The 20329-nt window shown below is 40.7% G+C and overlaps 1 protein-coding gene across 3 annotated transcripts in view; it reads left to right on the top strand.

Moving 5' to 3' along the window:
- The window catches only part of TIAL1 (TIA1 cytotoxic granule associated RNA binding protein like 1), a 347709-nt gene that overhangs the window by 33340 nt on the left and 294040 nt on the right, over positions 1-20329 (top strand). For all 3 annotated transcript variants that reach the window (XR_003857944.1, XM_029610520.1, XM_029610521.1), the window contains exon 2: positions 16146-16242. Coding sequence is in view for 2 of the 3 variants with exons in the window: in XM_029610520.1 (XP_029466380.1) it covers positions 16146-16242 (97 nt within the window). In the remaining variant the exon portion in view is untranslated. The remainder of the gene's footprint in view (positions 1-16145; positions 16243-20329) is intronic.

Genomic DNA, 20329 nt, shown 5'->3' with positions numbered 1-20329 from the left:
TCGTCTTTCTTTGACACGGACTGAGGAGCCTCGAGGAGGCACGGGTGGTATGCAGGAAGGAACACCTCACCAAAAGACTCTGGGTGAGCTTAGAGAGCTCTGCCACCTAGTGGCGCGGAGGACATACCCAGACAGCATGGCTAATTCATCTGCTATCTACGGAAAGCACCGTTCGAAGTAAGCAAACTTGCTTTTTTTGTGTTTTCGTGATTTTTTTTTTCTCTCTGTTCCATCGCCGGGTCCCTCTTGGTGCCTTCCTATAGTGTCCCCATTCAGGGTTTTCAGAGTCTTCTGGTTAGTTTACTCTCGCGGTTGATTCCCCCATGGCGGCGGTGCCTCGGTGCCCGCTGGTCATTACCGCCTGCCGCCACCATTCCTTCCTTTGGCCTCTTTGTTTCGCTGCATCATGGTCATGTCTGGTTTTCGCAAGTGCTTGCGGACCATGTCGATCACCGATCCGCATGAAGTCTGCATCCTCTGCCTCGGGGCGTCGCATGACATTCGGGGTTGCCGCTTGTGTGACCAGATGACCCCGAAGGGATGTCTGCTTCGACTTGACAAGATGGAGCACCTCTTTGGGTTGAAGAAGTCCTATCCACCAGCGCTTACCACTATGGTGTAGATGGTACGCCCATCTCTGTAGAACCTATAGTTGTACGTTTTATGCGGGATCTGTTTCAGTTGAAGCCTCCCATTGTGTCTTGGGACCTCAACGTGGTTTTAACTCATGTTTTTGGTGGCAGTCACTTCAGCATGCAGTGTCAGTGAGGTCCAGGCCTCAGTGACTTTAACCACCTTATACTAAATTTTATCATGATAATGGTGGTCTTGCGTATGGTGCAAGTTCCTGCCTAAGGTGGTGACTGATTTCCATCTTAACCAGTCCTGCCAATATTCTTTTCCAGGCCACATTCATACCAAGGCGAATGAGCACTGCACAGTTTGGACTGCAAGCAAGCTTTAGCTTTCTATCTGGAGTGGATAGAAGATCATAGATAATCCACCCAACTTTTTGTTTCTTTTGATAAGAATAGGTTGGGCGTTGCCATTGCCAAACAGATACTATCCAGTTGGCTAGCAGATTGCATCTCCTTCTGTTATGCCCATTTGGGACTGCATCTTGGGGATCATGTCAAGGTTCATTCTGTCAGAGCCATGGTAGCATCAGTGGCCCATTTGTGAACAGTTCCCGTGGAGATCTGCAAGAGTGTGACGTGGAGTTCTCTGTACACATTCACATCCCATTACTGTCTGTATAGGGATGGCTGACATGACAGTAGGTTCGGCCAGTCTGTCCTCTGGAACCTGTTCGAGATGTAGAACCCAGCTCTCCCAACCTAGGACCCATTGTTTGGCTTCAGGCTGTGTCCCCCTCTGTTATCAATAGCTCCAGTAGTGGTGTGCTTGTTGGCATCTGGTTAGGTGTCTGTTGGTCCCTTTTATGTTGAGGAATAGCCTGTAGCTAGGGATTCACCCATGTGTGAGGACTACCATCCTGCTTATCTTGGAGAAAGCAGAGTTGCTTACCTATAACAGGTATTCTCTGAGTACAGCAGGATGTTAGTCCTCACGAAACCCACCCACCACCCCGCGGAGTTGGGTTTCTTCTATTTTTATTTTATCGTAATTCTATGTTACGAGACTGAGGAGGCACTCTGCATGGATGCAGCATGTTTCTTAACAAAGTGAGAATATTATAGTAATATACTTGCAACAGCTAATAATTTTCCCTCTCAGTTTATTTGCTTTGGTAAAAGCATTAATAGCTAAACCATCAGTTATAGAGGATTATCCAGATTGTGATACCATAGCTGATAATTTCAGTTATAAAATTTTAGGCATCATTCAGAATCTTGATCATTAGAATTCATTGTTAATATCATGCTTCCTTTAAATTTGCAAGACAAGTGGATAAGTTTGAACTGTTATCCCAGAAGGAAATTCATCATATATATAATTTAAAGACAGCATCATCTTTAGATCCTTGTCCATACAGGTTTTAGTAAAAAAAAAAAAAAAAGCTTAAATGAGGAAGCCATTAAGGTAATAACTTTAATAAATAGAACTATAATGGAGGGCAGGGTTCGGTTAGGCCAGTCCTAAAGGATAATAAGAAAATCAGGAAAAGACATCACCAAACTTAGGCCAATATCAAATTTACCTACATCGGCAAACATTATGGTGAAGGGAATGCTAACACAATTGGATGCCTTTTTAACAGATGAGGTTATGCTAGATAGGAACTAATTTGGTTTCAGAAAGCAACATAACACAGCTACTGTTTATTTCTCTTGTTGACACCATATTATGCAACATAGAGTAGGGTCGTTATGGGGTATTGGTGCAGCTTGATATAGCTAGCACCTTTTGACACTGTCGCCTGCAAGCTCTTGGTCTGACGGGGATAGTTTTTAAATGGTTTACTTTAGTTTTACATAGTAGGGACCAACATGTTTAAATAGGGGATAAGTTCTCCACATGGAGAGCCATTCATCAGAGGAGTTCTACAAGGTTAGTCTCTTCTGTTTTCTTACTCTTCCCCGCCCCCCCCCCCCCCCCCCCACACACACACACACTGGGGAAGGTACTTAGAAATTTGGATGCAACATTTTTCATCTATGCTGATATATAGATTTATATACCTTGTCATCCAAGACAGTATTTCCCATAGGACTTTTTGAACATTGTATGATGCAGGTAAAAAGTTGGCTTATGAAAAATGCATTAAGCCTTAATATAGCAAAGACATGGTTGTGGGTAGGAAAAAAGTTGCCAGAGGAAGGAATAATTCCTGTTGAATAGACTGCATTTCCATTCCATTTCAATCAGAAATATGCAGTCTAGGAATACTGCTGCATTCCCAAGTAACATTTTAACCACATGTCTGGCAGATGGCTAAAGCAGCCTTTTATAGATTGAAAATGCTCACGCCATTAAGGATTATGCTTATGCAGGACATATTTTGGTCGATACTGCAATCTTTAGTCCTGAGACAACTGTACTATTGTAGTAGTTTGTGCATGGGGTTCCCAGAGAAGCTGGTACATGCTTTGCAAATAGTACAGCATGTTGTGGCATGTTTAATAAACGGCCTGATGAGACATGATCATATAAAACCATCTTTGAAAGAATTACATTGACTGCCAGTTACGTTTAGAGCCCAGTTTAAGATATTGTTGATAGCACATCAACTACTATATGCAGAAAATCCCTGTGTGATAAGAGAGAATTCAGTGGTATAACCCAACATGATCCCTGCGATCCAAAGGGAAAAAACTTGTGTGTACCAATCACCAAGAGTTATAAATTACAAAAGACGAGGGACATTTATCTCCCCCATTTTATGGAACACCATACCATATAAATTAAGGAAGAAAGGGATGTGAAGGTATTAAGAAAGAAGAAAAAAGCAATTTTATACAAGAAGGCATGTGAATGCTAGAAGCCAAGTATATTATGATGATGTATTTTGTAGTATTTGTGTTATGTGTAATAAGATTATATTTTATAGTGTTTTAAAAATGTAATCCACTCTGAATGCAATAGCTGGAAGTTAGTGGAATATAAGATTTTATATTAATAAGGTGCTGCTTTTTGGCGCTTCGGCTGCCCTGACAGTCTTCATGAAATATCTGCCAGTGGTAGCAGCCTACCTGATTCAGGTCTTTCCATATTTGGACTGGCTGAGCATGGGACTCTGCAATGCAAAATCTTCACAGCAACATTCAGGTTCTGCAAAGCCCTGCTTCCTCTTCAACTTCAAAATGTCCCACCTAGTTCCAGTGCAGCGCCTTCAGTTCATTGGTGCCTGCACAGACTGCCTCTTGCAGAGGACGTTTCTGCTCGCTGATCAGGCAGCAACTCTTTGACAATTAGTATGTTATCTTCTCTTGCAGATCTAGATCACGGCTCGCTGAGTGCTAGTTGGCCTAGGCCATATGGCAGCCGCATTGCATGTAATACCACTTACATGCTTGTATATTTGCTGTTTACAGTGGGGTCTGCGCAGTCAGTGGGATCAGCTAACTCAACCGCTAGATTGCCTGGTTCTCCTGTCAAAAGCGATGAGGCAGGAGGATCTAACTGCTGGTTTTCAAGAAGGCGTGCCCTTCTGACATCGCAATCAAACTACACTGGCAACGGATGCCTTGACCACAGAATGAGGCACACACACCCAGCCCTGCTTCACAAAGGGCAGCTGGTGTCTCTTGGACCACCATTTTTGTATATCAACCTTTTTCAGTTGCGTGCAATCAAGAACACTCAGATGGCCTTTGCTCATCCACTTTAGGAGCAGAACATCTTGATTCAGACAGACAATCAAGTCACCATGTTCTTCATCAACAAACTGGGAGGAAATAGGTTAATAGATTCTCTTTCAAGAAACCCTGCCACTCTGGAAGTGGGCATAAGAACATAAGATATGCCATACTGGGTCAGACTTAAGGGTTCATCAAGCCCAGTATTCTGTGGCCAACCAAGTCACAAGTACTTGGCAAGTACCCAAACATTAAAGGAATAGATCCTAAGCTACTAATCCTTATTGATTGATAGCAGTTTATGGACTTCTGCTCTAAGAACTTATCCAAACATTTTTTAAACCCAGTTAAACTAACTGCTGGCAATGAATTGTAGAGCTTAATTATGCATAAAGTAAAAATAATTTTCTCCAATTTGTTTTAAATGAGTTACTTGCTAACTTCTTGGAGTGTCCTCTAGATCTTGTATTATCCGAAAGAGTAAATAACTGATTCATATTTACCCATTCAAGTCCTTTCATGACTTTTTAGACCTCTATCATGTCCCCCCCTCTGCCGTGTCTTTTCCAAGCTGAACAGCCCTAACCTTTTTAGCCTTTCCTCATAGGGGAGCTGTTCCATCCCCTTTATCATTTTGGTCACCCTTCTCTGTACTTTCTCCAGTGCAATTATATCTTTTTTGAGATGCGCGACAGAACTGCACACAGTATTCAAGGTGCGGTCTCACCAGGGAGCGATACAGAAGCATTATGACATTCACCATTTTATTTGCCATTCTCTTCCTAATAATTCCTAACATTCTGTTAGCTTTTTTGACCACCACAAGATACTGAGCCGACAATTTCAATGTATTATCCACTATGATGCTTAGATCTCTTAACTGGGTGGTAACTCCTAATGTGGAACCTAACATCATGTAACCACAGCAAGGATTATTTTTCCCTATATGCATCACTTTGCACTTGTCCACATTAAATTTCATCTGCCATTTGGATGCCCAGTCTTCCAGTCTCATAAGGTCCTCCCTGCACAATTTTGTGTCATCCGTAAATTTAAACACCTCACTCGTTTTGGCCCATCTTGCTACTCTTCAGGCCATGTGCCTACTGGAGATCTCCAATACCTTGGCAGACTATTTCAGCAGAGTATGTTATCCTCCTGAGCAGTCCCTTGACTGATCTGTTGTAGACAATCTGTTTGAACTGTGGGGGTCATGCCTTGATCAATCTGTTTGCCACAGGACACAATTGAAAACTTGATCTATTCTGCTCCTTCCTTCCCTGCAAACTCTGACTTGCTCAAGATGTGTTCTTATTTATTTTATTTATTTATTTAAATGGTTTTATATACCGACAACCGTTTGCACATCGTGTCGGTTTACAACTAACTTACAACAATGTATATATAGGCATTGCCTTTACAATGAACAGGAAAACAGTAAAACAAAATAAACAATAAAACGAAATAATAGAGCAACAACAAGATAAATTAGCAAATGGGGGATTAAACTAGGGGTGACATAGGAGGGGGCAGGGACGGGGTAATCAATGACACAAAGGGGAAAGGTTATGTTCTTCTCGATTGGGAAAAGTCCTTCATGTATGCTTTTTTCACTGCTCTCCTTAATTCCAAGGATGGGTCAGAAGCTCCTTCGTGACCGCATGCACTTCATAGCACTAGCATGGCCCAGACGGATCTAATATGTGTGTTCTCCAGTCCCTCTGGAGTCAAATCCATCCCTATTGATGCAAGAGGCGGTCGCTTAATCCACTCACGTTTGCAGGACTTCAGTCTCACAGCTTGGATGTTGAACATTTGCTGATGGCTGTCCTCTCCTTGCTTAAACCCAAGTTGTCCTTTCGTCCAGGAAATCTTTGACCAGACAGTGCTATGCCTTCAAGTGGGCTAGATAGTCCAGTTGGTGTTCTCAGCATAGCCTCAACACCTGTTGCTGTGAACCATGTCATTTGCTATCCTATTTACATCTTCTCTCTGACTCAGGCTTTGCCACCTCTTTGGTTAGCGTTCACCTCAGCACCATCTACTTATCCAGATACACGAAGGAGTTGTAGAACATATATCCTCTAGTTCGTAAACCTTCAGTATCCTGGGATTTGAAAATTGTCCTTCAGCTTGTCATACATCATCCATCCTTTGCGTCTTTTGACTCCACCTCTCTCGAATACCTGTTTTGGAACATGGTCACATCTGCATGGTGGTTAGTGAGCTTCAAGCCCTTCATTTAATTTAATTTACTTAAATGTATTTATCACTTAAACTAATGGCCTAAGCGATATACAAAATAAAACATTCACAAAAGTAACATATAAATAAAACAAAACCTATTAAAACATATTTACTATATAAACAAAAATCATAGTACCCAGAGCAAACGTGTTTCAGAGGAGGACCAATATCAATGTTATTATCCAAATGCCTGTTTTAGCAAAAAAACGTTTTAGGAGGGGGAGGGACTTTTTTATATGTACATTCTAAGTTCTATCGGTAGAGTGTTCCAGGGAATAGGTGCTGCCACCAAAAAAACGGATTCTCTTGTTACTGTGAGGCGAGTAATTCTGAGGGCACATCAAGCAGTGCCTGTTGAGTGGATCTCAGTTGTCGAGATGGTTCATATACTTTTAGGAGAGCATTAGACCAAGGGCACAAATTAATTAGTTTGAATATTGTGTGTCATCCTCTTTATCTGCAGTTCCTCCATAACCAAGTGGTCCTTCATACCCATCCGAAATTCTTGCTGAACATCGTTTTCACCTTCCACCTAAACCAATCTGTGGTTTTGACTAACTTCTTCCCTGGTTCGCATGCACATAACGTGAAGAAATGCCTTCACATCTTGGATTGTAAGCAGGCTCAGGCCTACTTTAAATGACACTCAGCCAAATCGCCGAGCCTCTCAGCTTTTTCTCTCTTATGATCCTAATAGACTGGATACACTGGTTGCTAAATGAACCTTGTCCAGTTGGATGGTAACCTGCATTCAACATTATGTGACAGCTGGACTTAAATTTACGGACCTAGTTAAAGCCCATCGTGTGAGGGGATGGCCTCTTCCATTGCCAATTTGTGAGAAGTATATCTAGAGGGTATATATGCAAGCCTGCCATATGGTCATTTCTACACACTTTCACTTCCCACTACTGTCTGGACGATCTCTCTTGAACTGATAGTGGGTTTGGGCAGGCAGAATTTGCAGCATGTCGTCTCGTGGAGGTCCACTCTCCTTGGTGGGGTCTGGGTTGCTTGTTCAGTAATTGCTCTGCTGCTACCCTTGGCTTGGGACTCCCCACATGTAATGGCTAATTCAGCCTGCTTATCATTGGAAAAAGGAAGTTTGCTCGCCATAAACAGTGTTTTCCGTAGATGATAGGATGAATTAGCCATGGAATAACCGCCCTTCTTCCTGGAGACTGGACTATACTATGTTAGTTCTGTAACTAACTGAGGAGGCTCATGAGACAAAGCCCGCATTGGAACTCCTGTACGTACTCAGTAGAACAAAGCTGTACAAGCTTGGGAGATACATGTCCGGTGCCATCATATGACATCACCCATATGTAATAGCTAACTCATCCTGCTATTTATAGAAGACACTGTTTATGTTAAGCAGACTTGCTTTCTTCCACCTGAATTCTATCCCAAATTTGACCATCTTATTCTGTTTTCCATTGACTTAAAAATTCTTCCGTTTGTACATGTAGTTGAATCAATTTCTGCTCACACTGACCATAACTTAGACACAACAGCCAAACTAAATAAAATCAATTGATAGTCAGTCCACAACATCTTTTTAGTACAGAGGTCACTCACTAAATTGACGCATTCCTTTTAACAGTTATATTGTTCCATATGTTCTACGGTTCTATGTAAAGCTCCGCTCTCTGTTGGGCAGTTCATTGTTTTTATGTAAACCGGAGTGATTTGTAGTCCCTACAAGAACTTCGGTATATAAAAATTAAAAATAAATAAAATAAATAAATTAACAAAATAATAAATCAAGTGTATAGCACAGGAAATTTAATTAACTCATTATAACCTATAGCAGACATTGTTGATGACAGTTGTATAGCATGAGATGAAGCACTGTCTTTTGCATGAACATTACAATCTCCCATAAAAAGAACATTAGCATACTTTAAATGAATAGAAATTAAATTCTCCATCAGTTGGTTTATCTGACTAATCGTGTACCCTGGGAACAATATAAAATTCTAGTAATCCAGCCCTGTCTCCTAATAAAAACTGATTCAGTAGGTGGAAGAAGCATAATATCCAATCTTTTTTTTTGTAAATTATATTTTTATTGCAAGAAGGAACAAAGAACAATACAATGAAAAAAGAATAATATAATAAACATTTCTTAACCCCACAGAGATTCAGTATCTCTTTTGAACTCAGTATAGTACAACCCTGAAGCTTGTTCATCTAAACATATCATGCTACCAACCTCTTCCCCCCCCCCCCCCCCCCCCCCAATAAGGTAAGGTGATCTAAGCATCATATTACATAGCAGTACCAAATACAGTCAAACTGCACACGATGAGTTTCCCCCAAAGCTCATACGGATGCGAGCAGATCGGGTGTTTCCAGCAAAACTTCCCAGACAATAAATAGTCAAACCATGGCATGGGAACCAACCAGGCTCCTGACGACATTTCAACCAAGAATCTGGATACGTTATTCTTCAACGCTGAGAGCAGATAGAGGGAACATATCTTCTCTATTTGCAAAAGGACCGACTCTTTTTTGAAGGGATAGCATTGGATTTCCAATGGGCTGCTACCCAACAGCGTGCTGTTACAAATACGAGGAGAACTAATCTACTTTTATCAGCATGGAGCTCGTTAGGTGAATTGAGTAGTACACATTTGGGTGTACATATCACCGATTGACAGTATTTCATAAATGACTGTAGATATCATCCCCCCAAACAGTGATTTTAGGGTACTCCCACCACATGTGAAAAAAGGTACCCCTTATCCGTACCCTTTCCAGCATAAATCATCCCTATGAGATAGGCCTTATGAGTCCTTACGGGTGTGAGATGCCATTGTAACAAAACTTTATAACTATTCTCAGAAAAGGAACCCTTCTAAGCACATCGCGAATCAAAAGGCATGGGCCAGGTGCCTATCCAAGGGGTAGAGGCACAAGTCATCCTGCTGCAATCTCTGCTAGCTCAGACATGGAGCCCGACCTGTTGCCCTAGTCACCCTGATCTATAAGTCAGACTCATCGAAAAGAGAATATTTCTTCCCAATGCATCTTGGCATCCTGGCAAAGGGGCTGCTTATAATATTTTAAGAGCGGCGTGGCCAATATAACGATACATGGTTCCACCTTCCTCAAGATCAGACACTACGTTTCATCTACCATCACCTATAACCAGAGCCCTCTCATTAGCCCAACTTATGTCACAGTCTCTGGTTACAGTCCTCGAACTCTGTTTTCTTCATTCTTCCACTGCCTTCCTATCAACTGCTAGAAGGAGAACCCATTTCTGAGGAAGGTTCCCTGCTGTTCACACCGTGTCAATGCTCCCAACAAGCTATGGAGCAAATAATGGACATAGTTCGGACCTTCTTCACCTACCTCTTTCCAGTGGTGCCATTGGTTTTTCTGTCAGCCTACCCTATTGTACCTGCCTCTCTGGGGCCAGTCATGCCATGAGCTCTGTCTTTCCCTTCACCTGAAGGTCGTAGCCCACTATTGCGGGAGCTGCCTCCTGCCTCACCTCTTCCATCAGCTCCATGGAGTCCATCCAGATCACTTTCAATCCATCAGGTCTGATCCTCTTTCTCCTGGGGAGTCCCAAGGTAGCTCCTTGGGCATCCCATCTGACCCATCCCAGGGTCTATCTGATCACACTTCTCCACTAGAGGACCTCACATACTCCCGTTTTGTGGAGAAGATGGGTGCAGCACTGAAGGTGGAAATTCACAAGGATCCGGATCCCCGGTTGAAAGTCTTAGGCATTCTGAAAATCCTGGACATTCCCTTGGATCTGTCCGAGTTACCCACACATGTAGTGTTGAATTCTGTCCTTTTCAAGTGTGGGAGATGCCATTCTCAGGGTCAACAGTGGCTTGAAATCTGGACCTCAAATTCCACATTATAATGGCTCCTGGATGGTGCAAGGAAGAGGGTTTTAGATTTGTTAGGAACTCTGCTTCATTTTGGGGAAGGGGGTGCCTTTTCCAAAAGAATGGGCTCCACCTTAACCAGAGTGGTACCAGGCTGCTAGCATGAACCTTTAGAAAGGAGATAGCACAGCTTTTAAATTATATGATAGGGCAAAGCCGATAGTCGCTCAGAAGCATATGGTTTGGAATAATGTGTCTTTGAAGGATACTAAGAGAACAGGGAAAATAGGGCAACCCAGTAGAGAGTTTACAATAAATGCCAAAGGGGATCAGATGCCTTTAAATAAAATACAGAAAGATTCCAAATTGCCCCTGTCAACTGTTGAACAGGTTGTTAATACAAACAAGATACAAACTTTGAATTATCTATATACAAATACTAGAAGTCTAAAAAATAAGATGGGAGAGTTAGAGCGTATAGCATTGGATGAAGAGCTAGATATAATTGGTGTCTGAGACCTGGTGGAAGGAGGATAACCAATGGGACACTGTGATACCAGGGTACAAATTATATTGAAATGATAGGATGCATCAAATTGGTGAAGGGGTGGCACTAAATGTTAAGGAGAGCATTGAATAGAACAGGAGAAAAGTTCTGCAGGAAATAAAATACAATGTTGAATCTTTATGGTTAGAAATTCCAGGTGACAAAGCGAATAAAATAGTAACGGGGTGTATTACCGAATTAACTAACAGACCATGAAATGCTAAAAGAAAATAGGAAAGTAACAGAATCAGCACAGTAATAATGGATGATTTTAGCAAATGAAATTTAATGTAGACAAGTGCAAAGTGACGCACTTAGGGAAGAGTAACCCAAATTATAGCTACAAAATGCAAGGTTCCACATTAGGAATTGCCATTCAGGAAAAGGATCTAGGGGTCATTGTTGAAAATTTATTTATTTATTTATTTTATTTATTTGCAGTTTTTATCTACCGACATTTGTTTAGTAACTTCACATCGGTTTACATAGAACATAAACTTGCAACCGAGCTACAAAACAAGAAGTAGGCAACGGAGCTTTACAGATAAAATTAACTTAGGGGAGATAACAAATTAACTATAGGGAGGGTGGAAGGGGGTAAATAGGATATGAAATTAACTGTGCGTATACATCGGATAAATAAGATCATAAGAAAATGCCATACTGGGTCAGACCAAGGGTCCATCAAGCCCAGCATCCTGTTTCCAACAGTGGCCAATCCAGGCCATAAGAACCTGGCAAGTACCCAAAAACTAAGTCTATTCCATGTTACCGTTGCTAGAAATAGCAGTGGCTATTCTCTAAGTGAACTTAATAGCAGGTAATGGACTTCTCCTCCAAGAACCTATCCAATCCTTTTTTAAACACAGCTATACTAACTGCACTAACCACATCCTCTGGCAACAAATTCCAGAGTTTAATTGTGCGTTGAGTAAAAAAGAACTTTCTCCGATTAGTTTTAAATGTGCCCCATGCTAACCTCATGGAGTGCCCCCTAGTCTTTCTACTATCCGAAAGAGTAAATAACCGATTCACATCTACCCGTTCTAGACCTCTCATGATTTTAAACACCTCTATCATATCCCCCCTCAGTCGTCTCTTCTCCAAGCTGAAAAGTCCTAACCTCTTTAGTCTTTCCTCATAAGGGAGTTGTTCCATTCCCCTTATCATTTTGGTAACCCTTCTCTGTACCTTCTCCATCGCAATTATATCTTTTTTGAGATGCGGCGACCAGAATTGTACACAATATTCAAGGTGCGGTCTCACCATGGAGCGATATTTACAAATATATACAGAGAGATACAAGTTAGATTAGACTGAGATATTAATGAGCTTATAAGAATAAGGCAATGTAGTGGAAAGATATGTAATAATTGTCAGGTATTTGAGAGAAAAAGCGGAAAATAAACATTAAAAAAAAATACATTAATCTTCTGCTCAGTGTACAGCAGCAGCCAAGAAAGCAAATAGAATGCTAGAGATTATTAGGAAAGGAATGGAGAATTAAAAAAAAAGAATATCATAATGCTTCTGTTTTGCTCCATGGTGCGACCTCATCTTAAGTATTGTGTTTAGTTCTGGTCACCACATCTCAAGAAAGATATAGCAGAATTAGAAACGGTACAGAGAAGGGCGACCAAGTTGATAAAGGGGATGGAACAATTCCCCTATGAAAACAGGCTAAAGTGGTTAGGACTCTTCAGCTTGGAGAAGAGACAGCTGAGGGAGATATGATAGAGGTCTATAAAATGAGTGGAATGGAACGTGTAAGCGTTAATCAGTTGTTTATTCTTTTGAAAAGTACAAAGAACAGGGGGGACACAATGAACTTACAGGGTAATACATTTAAAACTAATAAGAGAAAATATTTTTTTTTTTACTCAATGCATAATTAAGCTCTGGAATTCATTGCTAGAGGATGTGGTGAAAGCTTTTAGTATAGCTGTGTTTAAAAATGGTTTGGACAAGTGCATGGAGAAAAAGTCCAGGCACAATTATTAATGGAGAGTTGCAGAAATCCACTGCTTATTCCTGCAATAAGCAGCTTGGAATCTATCTACCCCTTGGGATCCTTTCAGGTATTTGTGACCTGGCTTGGCTACTGTTGGAAACAGGATACTGGGCTTGGTCTGACCCAGTATGGCAAGCTTTATGTTCTTATATGAGTCATAAAACTTTCCCACAATTCAGTAGTAGTGGAATCAGTAATGTGAAGGGCGAAAGTGTCTTGCCTTCATTCAGACGCGCCCCCCCCCCCCCCCCCCCCTAAGGAAAGACAACAGGCTACTTGATGAGATCAGGGAAAAGGTTTTTCAAGGCTCCATGCTCACAGCCTGTATTACACAGCACCAATTCCGCATTGTCCAGCATGTCTATGAATATGTACAGTATCTTAAGTCATTCTGAAACCTCAGAGCCAGTCTCACTGTCCCCTTTATGCGACTAGTACACCTTGGTCACGTACCGGATCTCCTGATATAAGATGGCGGCTCTCTTCTTCATTCCCTCCACGGCTCCCTCAACCTGACTGCCTGGATGTTGAATGTGAGATCTTGCATTGCAGCAGCTAGCTCTTTCCCTGAGCATTCAACAGATCGTTATAGCTGCCAGGAAACCCTCCACCAGGAGGAATAGATACATCAAATGGTGCCAGGATGACCTAGTTTCCCCCTTCTCCTCGATACCTACTACAAACTCCTCGCTTACCTACTACATCTCACGCAATCCGGTCTAGCCACTTCGTCTATCAGAGTTCATTTCAGTGCTATAGCTGCCTACTACGACAGAGAACAAGACTCTTCTGTGGTATCCCCATCCCTTGGTAACTCAATTTATGACAACCTTCACCCTCTGGTTCAGATACCACCAATTCTACCATGACAAAGTGGTGCTCAGAACACACCCCAAATTCCTCCCAAAAGTGGTCTTAGCTTTTCACATCACCCACCTGCTCTCTCGCACACTCTCCTCTCACCAGGGAACTTTTGCACAAGGGGGAATTTTGCACAAATTCTGTGCTCCGCAGTAGCGCAGAATTCCCCCAGAACTAAGAATTGGATCTATTCTTTGGGATTCTGCCAGGTACTTGTGATTTGGATTGACCACTGTTGGAGACAGGGTGCTGCACTTTTTGGTCTTGTGGTCTGACCCAGTTTGGAATTATGTTCTTATGTAAATTTGGCCAAAGATTATGCTATTTAATCACACTTCCTACTGTTTAATACATCAGCCCTCTATTTTTTGCTCTCGCTTTTTTGAAGGTCTTTCTGTGGCTGGAGACGCCACACTGTTTGCAAATATTTTTATCTTTATCAAAGCTCCTTAATGGAAGGTTTGATCTCTTGGTTTTTTTTTGCCTGGAATTCTAAACACCCAGGTAAGGTGGCTTACTGTAGAGCTGCCGCCTTCCTATTCCCTTCAGTGAAAAAAAATCATGTGGTTTTTATGTATTTGTATATGTTTAATAAGTAATGGTTATGTACTCCCACTGAGTACAGACATGTGTGGGCGTGGCATTCGTTGACCATAGTCTCTTGGCTATGGAGAGTTTCTGTTCCATCTTTTGTCATCTAATTCACATTTATTTATTTATTTATTTATTTAAAATCTTTTCTATACCGTCGTTAAGCTAGTTGCCGTCACAACGGTTCACAATAAGGCACATAATTTCAAACTTAAATGTGTTGAATTATATTAACTAAACAGGTGCCATCAAATACTGTAACATAGTTTCATATTAAATATTACTTAGTGGTTGTGATAAGTCATGTCTACTTTAAATATATCGGCTATAAGATAAATTAACACTTAAGTCTGGTCCTCTGTTGTTGCAATCTAATAGAGGTAAAATAAAATAAAATATATACACACACACACACACCATTCGAGTAAACTGATATGTGTGTGTGGGAGTTCTTCGGACTGCATTATACAATTCCCTGGATTCTGCTCTTCATTCCCTTTGTGGTATGCTTGCTTAAATAGCCATGTTTTTAAACTTTTTTTGAATGCTTTGATGTCTCTTTGTGTTCTGATTTCTAAAGGCATTGTGTTCCATATTATAGGTCCTGCTAGGGATAGGGCCCTATCCCTTACTTGCGTTAGTCTGGCTGTTTTTACTGAGGGAATAGTTAGTAGGGCTTTGTTTGCTGATCTCAGGTTTCTATTAGGGACGTGTACGTGAAGGGCTGTGTTCAGCCATTCTGCCTTTTCGTCGTGTATTAATTTATGTATGGTGCAAAGAGTCTTGTATTGAATTCTTTGTTCAATGGGTAGCCAGTGTAGTTCAATTAGGGTTTTGGTGATATGGTCTCTTTTACTTTTACTGGTTAAAATTCTTGCAGCTGTGTTTTGTAATACCTGTAGAGGTCTTATCGTGGTGTGGGGTAATCCTAGTAGAAGGGCATTACAGTAATCAGTGCTTGAAAAAATTAATGCTTGTAGTACTAACCGGAAGTCATTTGGTGTTAGTAGTGGTTTAAGTCTTCTGAGAGTCATAAGTTTGGCGTAACCTTCTCTTACTTTTAGAGGTATATGTTGTTTCATACTTAGTTCCGTATCGATAATCACTCCAAGGTTTCGTACTTTCTCTGCTAGTTGTATTTTTTAGTTGTTATTGATTGTGATTGGGTTTTGAATGATTGTGATGTATTTTTGTTCAAGATGTAGGAATTCTGTTTTCTCTATGTTAATAACTAATTCCATCTGGTTTAAGAGCTGTTTTATTATATCTAGATACATGTTGGCTAAGGTTAATCACATAGATTGTACTGATGTGTATGCTTTAACATACACATCAGTATTTTAGTGTGTGTTAAAGCTTGGTGCATTTTGTTGCCAGCCAGGATTTCCTGATTGCCAATAAACACAAATGCCAAAGACAAGGAATGCAGTGGCACATCTAAGATATGACATGAGAATAAATAACTTCCCCAATTCTTTCCTGTCAGTTTTCTTGCTAATCTGATTTCTGAGTTAAGAGAATTACAAATGCACCTGCAGGATGAATATGATCTTTTTGCTTTGTCAACAAATGCCTTGAAATCACACTTTGTTGCTCTGGCTTTGGAATCCCTTTCCTGTTCACTTGAGTAAATATTATATCTTGATATAGAAGGTGTTTTAGTTCCACAAGAATTTGGAGTAGATTACTAATCAAAACTTGGACAATGTAATTTTCCAAGTAGCATAGTTGGAATGATGGGATCTCAGACTAATTATTTTGTTTTTACATTACAGCTACGTAGGTAACCTTTCCAGAGATGTGACAGAAGTTCTTATTCTCCAGTTATTCAGTCAGATTGGCCCCTGCAAAAGCTGTAAAATGATAACAGAGGTAAGACCTTCAAACCAGATATTCGCTATACAAAAGTGCGTGTACAAGGATATGTACAAAGTGGATAATGCCTCCATTGGTAACGGGGAGCTAGCACATTGTCATCATAGGTCTTTCTACAACGTACAAACTCTAAACTTTTCCTAGAACTTTGAGCCTGTGCAGAGACAGCATATATGTGCATGGTTGTACAAGCATTGTGGGTATTGCGATGCCAATGAACAGTGTCTTTACTTTTCTTCATACCTTTCTGTAGTCTGGCACTTACTACCGGGAGGAGCTTGTGAAACGGGAATTGGTGAAGTGTTCTGCTAAACCAGATCCGCAAACGCATGAATTACGCCAAAGTTGGTAAACATGGCAAAATATGGTCTTATACAAAATTGAATTCCAATCTACTAGTAATATAATATACAACTGTTGTGAGCTAGCACCAAAGTACTCCTACATGCTATACTTTTCCTCTAAAAATAAACAAACCTCAACCAATTAGAAATCCCACTTCAATACATTTATAAGAGTTCTGTTAAGACCATATTTATTTGCAAAATTATAAATTGCTTTCCAGGTTTTACAGTAAAATATATTCACTTTGAAATATAAAAGTATATTTCATAAATGGCAAGTCACAGCGATTAACTCTGCTTATTATTGCTTTAACAGTCTGCAGACTGACATCTTGATTAAGGGAAGTACAGTTTTTGTGATCTATGGATGTTTTCTATGAACCTTTGGACTCATGATGAAATGTTTTTTGCAAAAGTATAATCGTTGAGTTAGAACTTGAATTTTCCTTCTCATCTTTTTCAATTTGAATTTTAATTTTGCACAACAATCAAGCACAGTGACCTGCAAACACTTAAGTTTTGAATAGTGTGGCATATATCTAAAAAGTAAAATAATGGGACTATGATTACAAGATGGTGTGACTTTCTTTGGGAATTTTATCCACAGATTTTCCACATATGATGTCCTTTCATAAAGGATAGTATAATAGCTTGTTGAAACACTTAGCATAGCGTATAGGAGTACTTTGGTGCTAGTTGACAATAGTTGAAAATATGGTCTTTAACATGGCAAGTCCCAATGGCAACCGGTATTCAACTTACTGTACTAATTAAAGTTATTCTCCATCAACAAGGAGGTATGAATTAGTCATAATGTATGGGTGATGTCATCCTACGGCGCTGATATGGAGCTAGCATTCAGAGCTCAGTAAAGAATTTACTGAATATGCACGGGAGCGCACACGCTACCTCGTGAGCTCCTCATTCCTTTTTGTCCAAGTTACTGCATGGATGTAACTATCTTTCTCAAGAGTTTTTTGATTTTGGCCTTGTTTCTGACCTTCTCTGTCTTGTTGCTTTTTTGTTTTTGCCATTGCCTCAGCAGCCCTTCAACAGAACTAGAGAGTAGCAGAGAGAAAGGTGTCAGCTGAAGGCCCAGCAGCAGTCTCAGTCTAAGCCCAGAACTAGTTTTTGATTTTCTTGAGACCGGCCTCCAGTGGGGGAAAGGTACATTCTGCAAAAGTGTGGCCAGGGATTCTATTCCTGGTATTTTCTAATCGCAAATAAATCCAGCAGATTGAGACCAATACTAGATTTGCAGAAGTTGAATAAGTTGTTGGTTCAGAAGAGGTTCAAGATGACCTCCCTCCAGACAATTTTACTTTCATTCAACTGAGGGATTTGATGTGCATTGTGGATCTGAAAGACACTTATGTGCACATACACATCCTTCACCACAAACCTTTAATGGACAGGATGAATGGGAATTATCAGTACGAGATACTCCCTTTTGGTTTTTTGCCGGCTCAAAAGTTGTTCACAAAATGCCTCATAATTGTGGCTGCTCATTTTTATTGGCAGGGAATCTGTGTATTCCCATACTTGAATGATTTATGACACTTATGTGGCAAGAGTTCAGTAGTCCCTCAGACAATCATAGGTTGCCTTCAATCCCTGGATTTTCAGGTCAACTTTGCCAAGTCCAACCTGGTTCAGTCTCAAAGATTTCAGTTCATAGGAGCCTGGACAGACTTGTTTCAGGAAAAAGCATTTCTTCCTTTTGAAAGAGCCATATTGCTGATGGACCTAGTAAGGTCTTTTCTAAGGTAAAATTGAGCATGAACAAGGTCAATCTTGGTATTTCTTGGACACATTATTGCTGCAATGTATGTGGTTCCTCTCACTTGTCTGTTTATACAGGTCTTTCGTAAAATTTTGAAGCCATTGGGATCAGCCCTATCAACCATTATCCACCAAGTCTCTATGACCCTCAGGATGAGAGCATCCTTACAGTGATGGAGGAACCCAGAGGTCCTAAATATGGGTTTTGCACTGTGCATTCCACTGCATTGTGACCCTGTCTATGAACACCTCCACCAAGGGGTGGTGGGCACGCACCAATGTATCGTGGTCCCTAGTGGAATCATCTGCAAAAATCCTTCTGGAGCTGTGAGCTATTAGCTATTTTCTAAAGGCTTTCACTTCACCTTTTAACCATGCCAGTAGTCATTTGGTCTTCCTTCCACTTTTTTTTAATGCATAGAATATATCTGGACCATGTCTGATATAAACTCTTAATCTTTGTAGCTGCATCTTTCAGTTTTTTCTAGCTATTTTCCTCCTTTTATCAAAGTCTCTCTCTTGAAAGTTTAATGCTAGAACTGTAGATTTACTCAATATTCTCCCTCCAGTCATTAAATCAGATTTGGTCACACTAAGATCACTGTTACTGAGTGGTTCCCACCACTGTTAACTCGCACCAAATCCTACATTTTACTAAGAATTAGGTCTAAAATGGCTCCCCCTCATGTCTGTTCCTGGACCAATTTCTCCATGAAGCTGTCATTTATTTCATCTAGAAACTATCTCTGTAGCATGTCAACACTGGGGCAGTTAAAATCTCCCATCACTAGTGAGCTTCCAAAATTGTAAGCTTATCTAATCCCTATTAGTGTTTCATTGTCCCGTGTGTTCATTTTGACTAGGTGGATGGTAGTATTCTCCCACTGCTGTTCTCCTTCCCATCGTAATTGGAATCTCCACCCATAAAGACTCTACTGTGCATTTAGTTTCCTGCAGTATCTTTATCCTGTTGGACTGTACGCCATCCCTAACACAAAGCCCCACCCCCATCAAGTTGATCTACTTGATTTGTATAGCACTGTCCCATTGGTTATCCTTCTTCCACCAGGTCTCTGAAATGCTAATTATGTCTGCCTTTTCATTCAATGATCCTTTTATCCCACTAGATTGGGAAGGGCAGTTACCAAACAAACTCTGTCCAATTGGCTAGGAGTCTGTAAAGCACACTGTTGTGTGCTAACTGGATAGCCAATTACAGACTTCAGTGCTCATCTCAAGGCCACTTCTGTTGAAGATATTTTACAAAGCTGCTGCTTGGTCAACTATTCACACCTTTGCTTCTTACTACTATCTGGACTTCTTCCCTGTGGTGACATGTTAACTTTGGACAAGCTGTTCTGCACAGTCTATTTCCTCAGTGAACCAGTTTCCACCCAAAGTAACTGCTCCACTATGCAACCCTGAGCTTGAGATTCCCCACATATTATGAACTGTTGCTGCCTGCTTGTTTGTTGATAGAGAGAGCACATTTTTTTTTACCTATAAATAGGGTTCTCTGTAGAGAGCAGGATGATTAGTCATACTTAATACCCATTCACCTCCCAGAAGAGTCGACAACTTCACTAAAGCTTAAGCTCTGGAAGAGAATGAGGGCCTTAACAAGGCAGCATGTGGGTAGGAACTCCTGCACGTGCTCAGTAAAGTCTTAACTTAGCTGGATCCATGTTGTTGCTGTTTGATGATGTCACCCCATGTGTAAAGGCTGATTCATCTTGCTATCTACAGAGAACCCTATTTACAAGTAAGCAAACTTGTATTCTACAATCAGCTGCTCAGAACTGATTGTAGCTTGGATTGGTTTAAGCTGTTGAGGAGCAGAGGTCTTATTTGCCTTTTTTGACCTTTCAGATGGTGGCAGAGTGTAAGGCGTTTTTGCATGAAGAAAATGTGGTTACATCTTCTGAAAAGCAAAAAATATACATACAATTGAGACCATT

This window comes from Rhinatrema bivittatum, chromosome 7, assembly GCF_901001135.1.
Source record: "Rhinatrema bivittatum chromosome 7, aRhiBiv1.1, whole genome shotgun sequence".
Classification (NCBI taxonomy): Eukaryota; Metazoa; Chordata; class Amphibia; order Gymnophiona; family Rhinatrematidae; genus Rhinatrema; species Rhinatrema bivittatum.
The sequence above is the reverse complement of the archived record's forward strand: the minus strand, read 5'-3'. Positions and strand labels throughout refer to the sequence as shown.